At 38.0% G+C, this 18,604-nt stretch overlaps 1 protein-coding gene across 5 annotated transcripts in view; it reads left to right on the forward strand.

The window, feature by feature from the left end:
- The window catches only part of CHCHD3 (coiled-coil-helix-coiled-coil-helix domain containing 3), a 1,241,194-nt gene that overhangs the window by 1,125,594 nt on the left and 96,996 nt on the right, over positions 1-18,604 (forward strand). For 3 of the 5 annotated variants that reach the window (XM_050782484.1, XM_050782483.1, XM_050782487.1), the window contains 2 exons: positions 14,067-14,081; positions 15,287-15,370. In XM_050782484.1, coding sequence (XP_050638441.1) covers positions 14,067-14,081; positions 15,287-15,370 — 99 coding nt within the window. The remainder of the gene's footprint in view (positions 1-14,066; positions 14,082-15,286; positions 15,371-18,604) is intronic. The other 2 variants (XM_050782485.1, XM_050782486.1) reach the window with 1 other exon arrangement.

The raw sequence follows: 18,604 nt of genomic DNA on the forward strand, positions 1-18,604 counted from the left end.
AGATACCCTTGCCAGGTAGTTAATAATAATCTGACTTCCCAGAAGACAAGACCAAATCAGAATTATGAGGTTGCTTTTTGTTGTTGGGTTCGAGCCTAGAGATGGATCTACCTGGTGAGCTCTCCTGGGAAGAGTCAGAAATTATGTGTTCATGAGACAGCTCTTCCAGCTTGTGGATTTCAGGCTAATCTGTTGTCTGCAACTTGTTTCCTTAACCGTAAGATTAAAAAATAAAATAAAAAGGTTCGTGTAGAAACTGTACTACAGTTGGCCCTTTGTGTCCACGGGTTCTGCATCTGCAGATTCAACCAACCAAGGATTGAAAATATTCAGAAAAAACAACCTTAATGTAACAACTAAAAAGAATACAAATAAAAATCAATACAGGGTAATAATTACATAGCATTTACATTGTATTAGGAATTATAAGTAATCTGGAGATGCTTTAACATGTATGGGAGGAGGTACATAGTTTATATGCAAATACTATGCCATTTTATATCAGGGACTTGAGCATTTGTGGATTTGGGTCTTGGGGAGTTGTGGAACCAATCCCCTGCAGATACTGAGAGACGATTGTACTTGCTTCACATTGCTGTGCAGTGAGGCTTTCTAGTGTGATTATGTAGTTACAGGTCTTTAAAGGTGACAAAGGATGTTAAAATTTGTAAGTTGACAATGCTGATCATGTCTATTCCTGAGTTCCTTGACAGCAAAACTGGTATGCCAAGAGTTTCTAGAATTTGAGATTGCGGAGATCCTGCCTCATTTTGGTCTTCCCATACCAGAGTATTGTTCACAAATAGGGATGTGAGCAAAGCTAAGTCTAAACCAGCCAGGCCTGAGGACTGAGTCAGACAAGAGGACCCCCTGCCTCCCTCCTGTGGCCTTTGCCTTTGCCTCAGGGTGGCTTCTTTAATGGGAAGATGATGGCATGTCTCTCTTCAGTCACCTGGATCCCAGCACTGAGGTGGCTGATTTCCATCCTATGTTGTGTGTGCTGTTGCTTTCTGTTTGGATGAGAATGACTCGTGCTTTGAGTGCATTCTCTTCTTTCCATTGCTGCCTTCTAAGGCTTCTTTCCCTTCTTACCTGTTTAGGCCTCAGGTTATCATTTGTTGTTCCCATGATCTTACCTCTTAACTTCTTTTCCTTGGTTAGATAAGCCAGAGGCTTTGTACAGAGGCTGAAGGTTTTCAAGAAACCCCTCACTACCCAGTTTGGGGAAAACTGGGATGTTGTAAAGGGCTGAGTGTTCTGTTGTACTTTCATTACCAGTGACCCATTGTGGACGATTTCTTTAGAAAGAAATTTTTATTCCTTAAGTGCTTTTCCAAATTCTATTTTTCTTTTCTTTTCTTTTCTCTTTTCTTTTCTTTTCTTTTCTTTTCTTTTCTTTTCTTTTCTTTTCTTTTCTCTTTCTCTGTCTCTCTTTTTTGTTTTTTTGAGAGGGAGTCTTGCTCTGTTGCCCAGGCTGGAGTTCAGTGGCACTGTCTTGGCTCACTGCAACATCCGCCTCCCCGGTTCAAGCAACTCTCCTGCCTCAGCCTCCTGAGTAGCTGGGACTACAGGTGCCACCACCATACTCAACTAATTTTTGTATTTTTAGTAGAGATGAGGTTTCACCATATTGGTCAGCCTGGTCTTGAACTCCTGATCTCAGGTGATCTACCCGACTCAGCCTTCCAAAATACTGTGATTAGAGGCATGAGCCACCATGCCTAGCCTCCAAATTCTATTTTTCTTAGAATATAGTAGAGTTGCATCTTAAGGATTTAGTTTTAAAATCAGCATATAAGGTAAACATTTCTTTTGTTCAAAATTATTCTTAGGAGTTCAGTACTGCTAGTTTTTTTTCTATTCTGGATCAGTAGTTTTCTTCAGTTGAGCACTAGATGAAAGTGCTGGCTTTCATTTAAAGGTTTGTGAATGAAACCTGTGTAAGTTCAACCCCTAGAGTTCCATTCACTGGGAAGAGATGCTCACTCTGTGAGGGCGTGTTGGAGATGAGACAGATCGAGAGGAGAGCTGATGTATGCCTCCAGTCTCCGGCTTTCTTGTGGAGTAAGTGGAGCTCTGGGTACTACTGAAATTATTCTCTCTCCCTCCATCACCCTGGGCAGTTGAGTTTGCGTAAGTTAAATGTCTGTATGATGTAATTATACCAGCCTCTGTAAAGAAACGTAAACAGGATGAACATGCCTGATTATTTTCTGGCCTTCCTCGTTTTTATGTAGAAGATAAGAATGAGTGTGATTTGGTTAGCAGCAATGAGTTGAAGTTGTTTTAGAAAAGTGGCCCCTTGCAGCCCCAGTCTTACCTATTTGAGTTTGCCAGGTGGTATGAGGTTCAGGAGGCAGCCCAGCGAATATTGCTAAGGCAAAGGCTCTGTTCTGGTAGTTGCAAACCCACTGCCGGTGCCAAGTCAGGCAGAGAAGGAACATTGCTGCTGCCACACAGTGTCTGCCCCTGGCAACCAGGTGTCATATATACATGGTTATTTCCAAATGTTGTTTAATATGTGCCCCTAGCATCCTAGCAGTTTGGCAGAAGAACATACACATTTATTGAATTTCCTCTGGCCTAGCTGCTTAGTAGATTCAAAATGAATAATAGAGGAAATGTTGTGGTAAATGTAATGCATGAAATGTGGATGTTAGAGGGGTCTTAGATATTATTTAGCCTGTCCTCTGAATTGTACAGATAAGAGACAGATCCAGAAAGGTGAGGTGATTTGCTGTAGACCATGAGTTAGCAGCCAAGATGGAATGGAAGCTTTAATTGATGCCTATTTTGTTGCTTTCTCTACTTGATAGAACTTATGGATCAAATAGTATTCCATAAGTTCAATTGAATTTACTCAGCCTGGCCTGCATAAGTGAAGCAATTCTAAAGGGAACTCATATATACAAACACATGTAAACCTCATTCTCTGCTGGTTTACATTCTGTTTGAAGTGGAAGTTGGTGTTTGTTGTCATCATTTTGTTTTGTGTTAGTTAACAAACCTGATTATGTGGCAGCCATAGGAGTGTGCCCTTTAGCAGTATCTTTAAGAGAACCTGCTCCAAAGGGTGTGGTGCAGTTAGCTGACAGCATCAAGCTGCTGCACCTTTGGGATCCACCACATGCTCTGGGGCTCCCCGTCAGCCTGGCTAAGATTTTCCCAGAGCTGTGTATGATCTTCATTCCTTCCCTGCTGTTGCTGGTATCAGACCTTCAGCACGGTCTGAGGCTCTCCTGCTTTCTTCTGCTCCTTCTCTCCTCCACCCTTCCCACATATGTCCCCATAATCAGTCCCTTGTACTTTATGTCTCAGCATCTGCATCCCAGAAGACCTGAACCGACATAGTATACAGGTCGATTTGAAGTTATTTTTAGTGTAGTGTGCAATAACGGTTGCAGAAAATCTTTAAAAACGAATCTTTATGTTGAGTAGGGCTGAAAATTGCCACAAATGTTTGATTAGTCATTTTTTACATTTTCTTCTCTTAACTTGAAGTCAACATGCGGAGAAATAAAGTCAGAGCGATGGGAAGTACACTGTTGTCAAGAGACAGAAGTCCCAGAACCAATTCTCTTTCTGACCTTCAAGAATTCCCTTCGCCGACAAAGAACTTGGAGCCTCACTTACTTCCTAGAAAATGAACTGAGTGATCTCTGGATGTTTTCTTCAGCTCTGAATGTGAAACAGATTGCAAGAAAAGAGGTTGAGTGGCCAATTGGTCCCAATAGTGTGAACATTAAGTCTAAATTTAAATTGAACAAATACAAGTTAGTACAAAGAAAAGGAATTCAGAAGTTGTGCGGTAATTGTCTCCATGTTGTTGTCCAATTTATTTGTCAGTTCACTGACACCAAATATCTTGGTGCAGATAGTGCAGTTTAACTAGTGTCTCTATGTCAGAGTGCTTCTGAGATTTTTAATCTCCATGGTAAAACAAGATTATATGTAAGTGCCTGGAAATGGAAGTTTTATTTCCCACAATGTGGAATAAGAAGATAGAGATATTGTAGTATAATTGCACCTTAAGTTATATAACTCAAAATGCTTAGTATTTATTCCCACTCTGTACTCACAACAGCTGTAGTTTAGAGTTGAGACCACCCTGCTTTTACGAGTGATGGTAGCATTCAGTAGTTGATAACACCAATCTGTGCTGCAGCTGCCTTTGATAGTAAAAGCCTGTTCCTTCTCTAAGTCCATATAATCACATGGTTTTATAGAATATGGCCTCTTTTACCACTTTTTCATCTTTCAGTGCTAATTCTTAGCTTTAAAGTTTTTAAGCTTGCTAATGATGCTGTGACATAGAGTCCTTAATTTATTTTATAGAATTTAGCTTTTTGGAGCTGTATTTTATATTCAATTGCTGAATTTGCTTCACCATGGTCTTTTAGGCTTGTTAGCTGTTTATATTCACTTGTGTCTTTCATAAGCATGTAGTAGCTGAAGCCATTGTCATTAGAGAAGATAAGACTGCTTGTGTTAGAACTCTGAAACCCCAGCAGTTCATTTCATTTTTGATTCAGCATTTTTTTTAACGTTTCTTATGGGTTGGGGATTGTGATGAGTGTTCTTGTCTTAAATGGATGTTGGGCGGAGAGCACAGAGCATATGCCACTGAACTGATGTGGTGATATGTTTCAGCACCTTTCATGTTGAAATGTCATGTTACTTTGTAACATGAAACTTGTAAATTATAATGGAATCACAATATGCCTTGTTCTCAGGAATTATATATAAAATATTTGACAACAGGTATGGCGTAGTCACTGCCCAAGCAGAACAAATGTTAAACAACCAGAACCAGTTCATGTCAAGGGAATCTCAGCCCTGCCTGATCTGAACATAAGTTAAATGGATTCAAAGTCTTATATGTGATAGAAACTTTGATTCTGGTTTTACCAGAAGCTGTAGGAAAGAAAGAGCTTTTGTACATATTTTATATATTTTCTCACTGGGAAATGATTCATTACATTACAAAGATGTGAGCCACTCTCATTGCTTTTGTGCTTTATGCCTTTGCAATTCAACCCTACCACCAGATGATAGATAGCACAAGAAGACCCAACCCCAATTCTACAATATGTACAGACATTTATTGAATAAAACTTTATTAGAAAGCCGGTACAAAATGATTCATACGACCTGTTTTGTAAAACTCAACGAAGTTGCAGTTTTCTGTTCTTTTAAGTACTTTCTTTGCAAGAAAGTTTCACCTGAGACAGATGACAAACAACAATCCTCTTGTAGTAGTCTGTTCTTATGCTGCTAATAAAGATATACCAGAGAGTAGGTAATTTATAAAGAAAAAGAGGTTTAATGGACTCACAGTTCCACGTAGCTGGGGAGGCCTCACGATCATGGCAGAAGGCAAAGGAAGAGCAAAGTCACATCTTACATAGTGGCAGGCAAAGAGCTTGTGCAGAGGAATTCCCCTTTATACAACCATCAGATCTCATGAGACTTACTCACTATCATGAGAACAGCACAGGAAAAGTCCGCCCCCATGATTCAGTTACTTCCCACTGGGTCCCTCCCATGACACGTGGGAATTAGGGGAGCTGCAGTTCAATATGAGATTTGGGTGGGTACACAGCCTAACTATATCACCTCTTAAACCTGTGGTTCTCCACAGAGGCGATTTTGCCTCCTAGGCAACATTTGGCAATGTCTGGAGACATTTTGTTTGTCACAACTCAGAGCTGGGGTAGTGCTGCTGGGCTATATGGATTAGAGGCCATGAGTACTGCTAAACGTTCTACAGTATGTAAGACCTGTCTCCATAACAAAGAATTATCTGGTCCAAATTGTTGATAGTGCCAAAGATAAGAATCTCTGTCTTAAACACATGGCTGAATACAGAGCTTTTTAGGGATCAATTCCGAGGCACCATTCCTACAGTAAAAGCTAGAGGCCTCATTGGATTTCTTTAACCTGTTCATGCAGCAGATGTAGGAGTGTCTTTATAATATGGCAGCTAATTCTGATATCTTTGTGATAGCTCTCATTTTACTAATAAGAACTCATATCTAACATTTATCATGCTGGTTAATGGACCATTTTCACCAATAAAATCCCATTTCCAGCAGTCATTTTGCTAATTAGCAAAACATCACTGTTGATTAAGGCATGGGTGACTGAAGCGCTTCTAGTAGCTTCCTCTACTTTTTGAGCTTCTAATAAGAATACTTGTTGATTGCTCCTGGATTGTGCATTCCTCAGTAACTTGCTGGCAGCACTTAATTCAGAACTTACATAATAATGTACACATAAAATCACACTGTATATCATGTAGTAGTTTGAACTAAATCTTGGACATTAGGACAGATTTCCTTCCCAGAAGCTGTACCTACTTACTTCGTACAAACTCTTGCACTCAGTGCAGTTCATTTGATACAGCTGCTGTGTACTGACTGCTTCCTTATGGAAAGTACAGATCTAGGTTGAGCCAAAGATACAGACAGAGAGGAGGAAAGCCCTTCTCTTGTCTCAGAGAGTTTACAGTTAAGGAGAGGAGCAGTGGGTAAGTAAGCATGTATCATACAAGGTAAAATAAAAAAACAGGTGCCATAGGAAACATACTGAAAGGTTTTATTAGCTGCAAAAGTAGGAGAAACAGCTAGGGTATGACTTGGCAAAGACTCTGGAAGTAATGTCCAAGATGGTTTTGGAACATGGGTGCTGGGCTGGGTCAGTGCATGGTGATGTGATGATTCCACAGAGTGGACATGGGCACCCAAGTATTCTGTCTCCTCACTGAGTTTCTTACTCTGTCATAGTGCAAATAACTTCCAAATTATGAAATAATTAGAAAACTGGAGGGGTAAATATATAGTTAACAATTGTCCCCTCTCTCTCAAACTGTAGAAAAAAGTTTATAAAACTGGTTCTAATTTCATCCAGCACTGCATTTTGCTTCTTTTGTTAGACACTATGATATACATAAAAGTTATAAGAGAACTTCTGGGATAATTTAAAGCAAAACACCACCAGATCACTTTCTATTCAAAATTTGTGTACTCCAACAACCTCCTCTCTTTATTCAGTGTCATCTTTACTGTTTAATTTCAAAAATCATTCATTTTTGGCTCTCCATTCTTATTTAAGAGAATAGTAGATATACCTTTGCATTAGTCCATTTTCACACTGCCATAAAGAAATACCTGAGACTGGGTAGTTTATAAAGAGGTTTAGTTGACTCACAATCTCACATGGCAGAGGAGGCCTCAGGAATCTTACAATCATGGCAGAAGGCAAAGGGGAAGCAAGCACCTTTTTTACAAGGTGGTAGGAGAGAGTAAGAGCCTGTGAAAGAGAAACCTTCAGACCCTTATAAAGCCATCGCTCATAATCACCGGAACTGCTCAGGGGAAACCGCCCCCTTGATCCAGTCACTTCCTACCAGGTCTGTGCCTCGACATGTGGGGATTATGGAGTTACAGTTTGAGATGAAATTTGGGTAGGGACACAGAGCCAAACCATATCATTCCACCCTGGCCCCTGCCAAATCTAAGGTTCTTTTTACATTTCAAAATTAATCAGGCCTTCCCCACAGTCCCCAAGAGTCTTAGCTCATTCCAGCATTAACCCAAAAGTCCAAGTCCAAAGTCTCATTTGAGGCAAGGAAAGTCCCTTCTATGTAGGAGCCTGTAAAATCAAAAGCAAGTTAGTTACCTCCAAGATACAGTGGGGGTACTGGCATTGGGTAAGTGCTCTCATTCCAAATTGGCCAAAATAAAGGGGCTGCAGGTCCCATGCAAGTCCAAAATCCATAAGGGCAGCCATGAAGTCTTAAAGCTCTAAAAAAATCTCCTTTGACTCTATGTCTCATGTCTCATGTCTCATGTCTAGGTCTCATGTCTCATGCCATGCAAGAGGTGGGCTCCCATGGCCTTAGATAGCTTCACCTCTGTGTTTTTGCAGGGTACTGCCCCCATGCTGCTGTCATGGACTGGCATTGAGTGCCTGTGGCATTTCCAGGTATACTGTGCAAGCTGTCAGTGGATCTACCATTCTGGGGTCTAGAGGACGGTGGCGCTCTTCTCACAGGTTCACTAGGCAGTGCCCCAGTAGGGACTCTGCATGGGGCCTCCAACCCAGCATTTCCCTTCTGCACTGTCCGAGCAGAGGTTCTCCATGAGGGCTTTGCCCCTGCAGCAGACTTCTGCCTGGATATCCAGGCTTTTCCATACATCCTCTGAAATCTAGGTGGAGGTTCCCAAACCTCAGTTATTGACCTCTGTGCACTTGCAGGCCCAACATCACATGCAAGCCACTAAGGCTTGGGGCTTGTACCCTCTGAAGCAATGGCCTGAGCTGTACCTTGGCCCCTTTTAGCCATGACTAGAGCTGGAGCTGCTGGGACTCAGGGAACCAAGTCCTGAGGCTGCACACAGCAACAAGGCCCTGGGTCTGGTCCACGCAACCGTTTTTCCCTCCTTGGCCTCTGGGCCTATGATGGGAGGGGCTGCTGTGAAGGCCTCTGACATGCCCTGGAGACATTTTGCCCATTGTCTTGGTGATTAACATTCAGCTCCTTGTTACTCTTACAAATCTTTTCAACTGGCTTGAATTTCTCCCCAGAAAAATAGGTTTTTATTTTCTACTGCATGATTAGGCTGCCAATTTTCCAAACTTTTATGCCATGCTTCCCTTTTAAACATAAGTTCCCATTTCACATCATCTCTCTCAAGTTCAAAGTTTCACAGTTCTCTAGGGCAGGGGCAAAATGCCACCAGTGTCTTTGCTAAACCATAGCAAGTGTCACCTTTGCTCCAGTTCCCAGTACATTCCTCATCTCTATCTTGAGACCACCTCAGCCTGGATTTCATGGTCCATATCACTATCAGCATTTTGGTCAAAACTTCAACAAGTCTCTCAGAAGTTCCAAACTTTCCCATATCTTCCTGTCATCTTCTGAGATCTCCAAATTGTCCCAACCTCTGTCCATTACCCAGTTCCAAACTTGCTTCCACATTTTCTGTATCTTTATAGCAGTGCTCCACTACCTTGGTACCACACTGCTAAATCGTTATAGCAGTGTAAAAATGAAATAAGTTCATTTTCACACTGCTATAAAGATACTACCCGAGATTTAATTAACTCACAGTTGCGCTTCCTGGGAAGGCCTCAGGAAACTTACAATCATGGCGGAAGGCAAAGGGAAAGCAGGAAACGTTTTCACAAGGCAGCCGGAGAGTGAAAGAGCGTGTGAAGGAGGAACCATTAAACAATTATAAAACCATCAGATCTTGTGAGCACCCACTCGCTATCACAAGAATAGCAGGGGGATCCTCCCCCATGATCCAGTCACCTCCCATTTGGGCCGTTCCTCCACATGTGAGGATTATGGGGATTACAGATCAAGATAAGATTTGGGTGGGGACACAGAGCCAAACTATATCATACCCCTGTGTGGCAAAGGACATAATCAGTTGACTGTTTTCAGTATGTTATTAGTATGAAAAAGTTTAAAATGTCGATCAGGTCTCTTGAAACTCTGAGAAGGGGAAGACAAAACAAACACCAACACCAACTGCCCTGATCTAATCCTGGGTGCTTGGGTTTGAGTTCCAGACTTCAGATAAGGAAGTATATTGGAAGAATGGACTTTTGTCTTTCATCTCTCTGGTCTATGTTCACCTTCCATTAGGTGTTATAGCGTTAGTGGACATCAGTGCAGTTTAACATTTCAAGCTGGGGTCTGCTTATAGCTGATGCTTATGCCTCATTGAAAAGTATAATAGGTTGGACATCCTTTAAGTTCACCTAGATGAGTTACCCTACTGAAGGTCACGCTCTGGTATGGTTTGGAAAACAGTGCTGAAAGTAAAATTCTTTGTTTATTAATGCCACTTGGTAAAGACTCAGTGAACCCTATGTAATTTCTCCTAACGAAAGTCTAGAATTCAATTAATTGAATACATGGCTACTTTAATTATTCTGTTATGGCTAATTGATATTCACAGTGATCATGTTTTACAGCTTCTAAATGCAATATTACCTTACAAGTTTATGGTTCAGCCTCCTTTGATATTTCAATTCTTTTTCTGTTTTATGTCAGCATATAATGTTATTAGGTTCGTATATATTGCACCTCATATGTAGTTTTGACAATAAATAAAGGTCTTTTTCCTACTGTTATTTGCTCGTCTGCCTATGTGAGTTGTAAAATAGATTTTGCCTACCGTAGATTATCCATATCATAGTGAAAGATTAATCTTTCTCAGTTCTTTATATGTATGCTTCAGATTGTTAAAAGATTTAGAATAAAAGGACATATAGTTATAGGGATATCCTGTTTATGTTGTTAGAGCATTGTTGTCTTTTCTAAATCCTAGTAATCTCTGGCTTCATAGTGTTATCTCATGGAAAGTTGAATAGGTACCTGCTTTGTTTTTTACACTGAGCTATTAAAAATTGGATACTGCCATTTCAGGGAACTTTGTCATTTAAAATATACAAGCTTTCCCGTAGCATAGAACCTTGCCTTAACATGCCTTGTGCTTGATATACAAAGTAACATTTCATTATCTGTGCTAAGTGATTATGATGTCACCGAGTTCCCAGTGCCGTGCAGTTGGTGCCACACCTGAGTCCCCAGGAGCAACCAGGGTTAAAAGGGTGTAGTAATGCCGAAAAGTTTGTGCTATGAAGATTTAGCCTGGACTATTCATGGGAAGGTAAAGTTCCTATCAGCGCAGTATGTTATATTCATAATCCCAGTTTTCTTTTGTATAAACTTTATTATACCCCTTGTTGTAAAGCACCTTCAAGTCCATTCTGAAAAGAGACAAGTCTTTAAGGAAGTAAACATACGTACTTCACTTTTAATCTAGCTATCAACACCAAGTTAAGACATCAAAATGTTTGTGTTGGATTCCTTAAACTTGATTTCCATATTTTTTTTGTGTTCTGGCATTATGGGATACTCTAGTTTTCCGTAATGATCCACTTATGTACATTGTGTCACATTTTCAAGTCCAGTCACATTATCCCAAATCTGGCAAGATCTGAAAACTATTCTATACTTATTTCTTCTAGGAATAGCAAATAGCAGATGGGGAAAAATGTTTTATATTATTTTTTTCCCAAGATAGATTCTATATCAATAAATAATGTTGTAATCCTCTTTGTTTTTATTTGTTCATTTACAATGATTCTCTGTTAGAGAGCCCTACGGAGTTTTATTTCCTTGCAGTAGGTTTACTACTTTTTTAAAGTTGAATGTGACTCCCCATCCTCAGCAGCTATTAGCTTAGTCAATGTATTCTAGGCTTATTTAAGTTTCAGGATTCATATCGTGTGACTTTTCCTCCTAGCATCATATTAACTGTTTCAAAGCAATGGGCTATTAAAGTGTTGTGGCCATGTTTCTTACTTTGTTATTCTTCCCAGTGGATCTCAAACTATTGATTCTGTTTGCAGTCCAGGGAAAGATGTGTGCTGCTGGCCTATAATTTGGTGGTGTTGGGTCCTAGGAAATATTCCCCTCTTTGGTCTTTAGTGTACACATCTGAACTTTGGACATGTTATTTTAAACTTTTTCAAGGATCATGTCTTAGAAAAGTGAGCATATATCTGTACATCCTTTATTTAGGTTGTAATCAGCTTTTCAAAATTAAATTTGTTGATTGATGCAGTGTCCTCAGTAGGCTCAGGTGTAGTGTTTTCTAAATAATGATAATGGAATGTCCATTATGATTTCTTTGCATTTTAAAAAATCTCACTGTGTGAACAAAAGGAACATTACCTAGTCTGAGTGTTTTAATATCCAGTGTAGATAATGCCATATATTGAATGGGGGAGAAAACCAGGTGCTGATACATTCAGGATTTAGTAGGCAATACAATTTCCATGCTATCTATAACTGTTCAAGTTGTTAAAACAAATTTTTTGAATTGTTAATATAATTATTTAATAGGTCACTCTTTTAGATGTCCTCAGTGCTATATTTCCATCTCATAGTCAAGTGTAAACATGAGTAATATTGATATTTAAAAGATTTTTTTTCTGATTACAGAAATAATAACTGTTCATTATAGGAAATAAGAAACAGTCCAAATAATATATCCCACTGCGTATGTCATAACTACTATAACATCTTACCATACTTTACACTTTTTTCCATGTCAATATAAACAAGTACTCCACCTTCTCCATCCCTCCCTTCTGCTCCTCCCTCCCCCATTTCTCATGCAAAATTAGGAACTTAGGGCACACCCTATTTTATGACGTGTTTTTTTCTCACTTAACATTCTGAGTTTTAAAAACTTAATTTTTTATTAAGATATCAGCTTTCAAGGACTCTTACTGTTTGATTATATGGCTGGATCAAAATCTTTATAATCAGTATCCTATTGCCAGATTCTTATTTACCCAAACCTTTATTGTTCACTCTTAGTTGTTGCTTTAAATAATGCTCGTTGCATTTTCTTAGATGTAAATACTCTTTTGTTTTAATATTTGCTAGGATTGAATGCCTGGAAGTCAAATTGGCCACATAAGAAAATTAATGATAATAATGATTTATACACACATTCACACATTTATAGTTATTATTATAAATTTTAGTATGCTTAATTTATATTCATTTTTAAAATTTATGTAGTTAAATTCATTCTTTCTGATATACAATTCTATGAGTTTTGACAAGTGCATATAATTATGTAACCACCACCACAATCAAGAAACCCATTCATTTCCTCACCTTAAAAAATTTCTTCCTTTTGCCCCTTGACTATTAAGTATGTTGGTTTTTCATTCTGAACATATGAAGAAGCAAAAATAAGAAAATAGATACCACCCATAAGTTTACCATTCTGCTGTAACCTCTGTTGACATTTTGTAAAATATCCTTCTGTTTTTTTTGGGGGGTCTTTTGTTTTTGTTTTTTCTCTTCGTCTTCCCTACAAAAAAAGAGGTTATACTGCCTGTTGGTTTATATAGCTTTTTTCTTTTTTACGTGGTATACTTTGAGAACATATTTCATTTAGCCATTGGTTTGTTTTTGTTTCGCTGCAATTCTAAACAGCCTTGTAATGAAGTCTAAAAAGCCCTATCATGAACATCTTTGCATATAGTACTTAAGAAAAGTACCATAAGTAGTGTTTTTAGGTCTCAGTGCATATGTACATTTTAAAGAGTTGTTAATTTTATCTGATTGATTTATAAAATGGGTATACCAATTTATATTCTGACCAGCAGTGTATAGGAGAGCCTGTTTTCTTATATCCTTGCCAATATTGAGTATTTTTATTTTACATTTTTGTTAGTTGGTGAATGAATAATATTAGACACCGTGTTACCTTAATTTGTACTATCTGATTTGCTGTGGGGTTGGATTTTTTTCATGTGTTTATTATTCATATTTTTTTGTGTGTTAATTTCTAGTTTGTATTGTTTGTGTATATTTCTTTTTTTTTTTTGGCAGGGAGAGGAGTGGGGGATGAGGCTTTTCTTTTTTAAGTTCTCTGTACGTTAATAACGTTAACTCTCCCAGTTATATGTTGGATTTCTTTTCCTCTTTTTGTTACTTGCTGCTTCTTTGGATTTTATAGTGCTTTTGTTTTATGGAGTTTCTTATGAGTCTATTCTTTTTCATTTTCTTTATTTATATTTTGGGTTTTTATGTTGAATTTAGAGAGGTCTTTTCTCTTTAGATTATGTAGTCATGTATATTAGATTTGAAATTCGTTTGCTTTTTGTTTCATATTCCTAACAGTCTAATAAAATTTTTACTGTGCTGTACCAGAGAGCCATAGATTATATACTTGTATATGAGTGTACTTTAATCTAATCTTAACATTGTATTTGTTTTTATTTATTCTTATGCTTCCAAGCAGCATGTACTTTTTATTGAATCTTCTATTCAAACTGTAACAGTATAGTGACATTAAAATGTGTCTCAAGTTAAGTATTTCCTTTTTATTTTTTCCCCATTACCTTCTTCGACTTGCATTTTAAATATTATCCGTCAGATTTTGTGTGTGCGTGAAATTAGGAAAAAACAGTACTTACGTTGTTAAATAACTGTTTATTTTATTTTTAACATGCCGCAGGATATTGAAGACAAAGTAAGTAGCAAAACAGCAACCTATAAATGTGCAAGTAGTTCACCTAAACTAAGCAGATAGTTGAGTAGACAGGCACCTTGACATCTGAAATAGGCAATACTTGGTCATTTAACGAAAGAATTTTGGTAAAGTAGCACAAGGATGGGAATGCCTAAATATATACTTGTTAATGGATGGCTGGATGCATACAATTAAAAAATATATATATACACACTTTACATATTAAAAGTAATATATATACTTTGTTTATATAAATTAAAAGATACACACACATATATACCTATATATCTGTATATAATATATATAGATACATATACACACACACACACTTTCTTATAAGTTGTAGTCAGGCATATATTCAGCATTCACTGAGCAAAAAATATGTTGAAAACAAAATCTAACTCAGAGTGATATAGGAAAGTCTCATCCCTCAGAGATAAAGGCCAATTAAACACAATATTCAAGATACCAACCTTAATTTAAGAAATACATTTTTTTTACACAAATCTTGAAAAATATCCATAAGTAGCCATCTTCATCATTTTTTAAAGAACCAAAAATATTTTACTTGTTTTGATTTTATTTTAAAAAATCTTATGAATTGAAAGTGCAATAACTAAAGTTTTTAAAATTACTTTAAATTATTGTTATTTATTATTATTATTTTGAATTATTGAAATAAATAAATATAGTAGTTTTTGTTTCCGTTCTTCCATAACAATTAATTCTTTACATAAAGGGAAATAGAACAATGTATGTATTTATTTGCAGGTAATTAACTGTTCTTAAACAAGATTTATGTGCAAAATGTTATTTAGGCATTACTTTTTTGTTCAAAAAAGGTTAAGAGCCATGTATCTTATGCCCAGGATAAAATTAAAGTTTTGTTGTACAAAATATTAATCCTTGAAATTACTCTTCGATAGGCAAGTTAAATAAGAGTCTGTTTTGTGCTGTATTCTGACATTTCCAAATATATCTGGACAAAATAGGACACAGCTGTTACAGTGAAAAATACAATGCGGACTTATTCTTTACATTTAAATACAGCAATCATCATCTTAATGTTTTTCTATGGCAGAGACCTAATAGATTGCAAGAATCTTCAGATTTGTATTCTTATTTCTAATGCAATTTATTCTTGACTTTTGCTTTGCTGTTGCTGCTTTTTCTTGATATAGTATATTCCTCATTTCTTTTTTTAGGCTAGGCAGCTGGAAGAGAAAGACCGAGTGCTAAAGAAGCAGGATGCATTCTACAAAGAACAGCTGGCTAGACTGGAGGAGAGGGTATGACTATTTTTGTCATTGATTCTATTACCACATCTGCTGCTTTCTTGTATATTTATTTAAAAATTAATTAATTAGAACTTCAGCTGCTTTTCCTGGTGGAAAATGACCAGGAAGTGAAGAAGCAAAGCAGGCAGGTAGGTAGTTCATCCTCTGTAACAATGTCATTTTTTCTTTGGTCACTTTGGAATGGTTGCATTATTTGTTCACTGATGCATTTTACCACTTTGGGACCTACCAAATGCAAATACTTTTTTATATGTTTAGAATCTACATTGCCTCCAGGTCACACAGTACACTGCTACTCTTATCTCCCCCAAACGTTGACTAAACTTTAGTACACTCTTAAAAATGGTAGCGTTTTAAAGGATATATTTATTTTCTTTTATCTTTTATTTTTTTGCTATTTTCTTTTTGAGATGGAATCTCACTCTATCACCTAGACTGGAGTGCAGTGGTGTGATCTTGGTTCGCTGCAACCTCTGCCTACCGGGTTCAAGTGGTTCTCATGCCTTAGCCTCCTGAGAGCTGGGATTACAGGCGTGCACCACCATGCCTGGCTAAGTTTTGTATTTTTATTAGAGATAGGGTTTCACCATGTTGGCCACGCTGGTCTCGAACTCCTGGCCTCAAGTGATCTGCCTGCCTCAGCCTCCCAAAGTGCTGGGATTACAGGCATAAGCCACTGGCGCCAGGCAGGGTATATCTTCTTTCTGAAAACTCAGTTTCACTGCATTTGTAGTTAAGAAATGAATGTCTCCTTCAGGAGAGGTGGATAGGAGCTGAATAGTAGAAGTTAAACATGAGTTAGGAGAAGGAAAAAGCGATAGGGTGTCAAGTCAGCATGGGTCTAGCATTGGACAGAGATGGACAAAAGAAGGCAGTGAGTTTAAGAATGAGAGTTTGAGCACCTTATCAGTGCCCTCTTCAATAAAGTAGGTTGGTTATTTAGATTAATTGGTTATTTAGATTAATAGACCATGAGGTTGCAGAGTGAGCTCTCTTTTTCTTTTGAATGAAACTCTCAAAATTTTATTTGTTGAAAATGTTATTTGATAAGAAAATAGGAAAAAATAAGAAATACAATATTAACCCTCACTCAGTACAGTTATGTGCATGTTAAATGTGTTTGCTGTCTCCGTATGTTACCGAACTGAGTACCTCTTGAATGTAGAGAGCATTTTCTCATTCATTTAGCAGATATTTACTTAAGCACCTAATATATGTTTGGCCCTGGTCTTGTGCCAGCAGCTTTGTACTAGTGAAGAAAATGAGGTAAACATCTATCTTCCTGGGGCTTAAATTCAATTTAAAACCAGAATACATATTGTATGGCAGGTTATGATAATTTCGAGAGGACTAAAATGGGAAAAATCCCAGGGCTGGGGTTTAGGCATGGAGTTGGGTAGAGAGGGAAGATCTCTCTGTTGAGGTGACATTTGGGAAGAGGCCTATGGTAATAGGGAAGCAAACCATTGCCAAAACCATGAAGCAGGCGTGAACTTGGCGTGTTTGGGAAGGCTGGGGATTTGGGAACAGACAAGCCCTCTGGATGCTGTCTTGGGCAAGAGTTGAAGCAACAGAGAATTAGTAAGAAATATGGCAGTAATTCGGAAAAGGGATGACTGGTGTGGGTCTGAGTGCCGGCAGGGGAAGTAATGAAATGTGGTTCAGTATTTTAAAGGTAGAGCTGACCAGATTTGCTGATGGCTTTGAACATGAGTGAAGAAAGAAAAGACTCAAACTCTAGGTTTATGGCTTTTATAACTAGAAGGTTTTTTCCACCGGGGAAAATTCTTAAGATATGGATTGGGATGTTGGTGGTAGAGGAAATCAGGAGTTTCATTACGGATATGTTAAGCTTGGGACACTTCAGACATTGAAGTAGAGATGTTGAATAGGCATAAAATTGAATGGTTTAGAGAATGTCAGGAATTTTTTCTGTAAAGGGCCAGATAGTAAATATTTTAGGCTTTGCACACCACATTTGATTTCTGTGCAGCTACCCAACTCTGCCTTTGTAATGTGGAATCAGAGAAAGCCAACTGTAAATGAATGAGTGTGGCTCTGTTCTAATTGAGGGACCCTAAAGTATGAAGTTCGTATGGTTTTCACACATTACAAAATTTTGCTTAAATTTTTTTTCAACCATTTAAAAATGTAAAACCAAAAACAGGGACTGGGCCTGATTTGGCCCCCTGGTTGTAGTGGGCAGAACTCAGATTTAGAGCACAAGCCTCTGATGTCAGATGCCTTGGATTCAAATTTCTGACCTGGCATTTCCCTGCTGTGTAATGTGGAGCATCTTATTTTACCTCTCAGTTGTTTCATATATTAAGTGATGATTTAATAGTGCTTACCTCACTAATTTGTTAAATGAGCCAATACTCAAAAAGCACCTGTAATAGTGTGTAGCACAGAGTAACCATTCACCCACTAATTGTTTTACTTCTATACCTAGAGCATTGTACATGGCTTAGAGTTTGTGTTAGTCTGTTTTCTCACTGCTATAATGAGCTGTTTGAGACTGGGTAATTTATGAAGGGAAGAAGTTTAATTGACTCACAGTTCTCCGTGGCTAGGGAGGCCTCAGGAAACTTACAATTATGGCAGAAGGTGAAAGGGAAGCAGGCACCTTTTTCACACAGTGGCAGGAGAGAGAGCATATGCAGGGGAAACTACTTTTAAACCATCAGATCTGAGAACTCTCTCACTTTCCACAAGAACGGCCTGGGGAAACCACACCCATGATCCAGTTACCTCCCACCAGGTCCCTACCTCAGCATGTGGGCATTACAATTCGAGATGAGATTTGGGTGGGGACACAGAGCCAAACCATATCAGAGTTAGTAAACGTTAAATGAGTGCAAGTGAAAGTTTTTGAGATGATGCACCTGGCACCTGCTTTTCCTCACCCAATGACAGTTTTCTTTGCCGTCAGGTTTTACTATGTTAGGTACCTTATAAACTTGACTTTAATTATTGTCAGGTTCAAGAAAAGGCACTGACAAATATTCTCCCATTTCTCATAGACTCACCAATTTGATTGGTACAAGTGTCTGAGAGGATTTGTTTCTCGCAGATTGAACTTACCTGCTCAACAACTTCTCAACAAATAAACTGTTAGGCATTTTGGCATGAAGTAGAACAAGTGGTAGAAGATTAGATAGACACGATATGATAAAATCAAATTATATATACGCAGAATATATTGTTTTCCTTTTTGAAGATCAG

This window comes from Macaca thibetana, chromosome 3 (assembly GCF_024542745.1).
Source record: "Macaca thibetana thibetana isolate TM-01 chromosome 3, ASM2454274v1, whole genome shotgun sequence".
NCBI lineage: Eukaryota > Metazoa > Chordata > Mammalia > Primates > Cercopithecidae > Macaca > Macaca thibetana.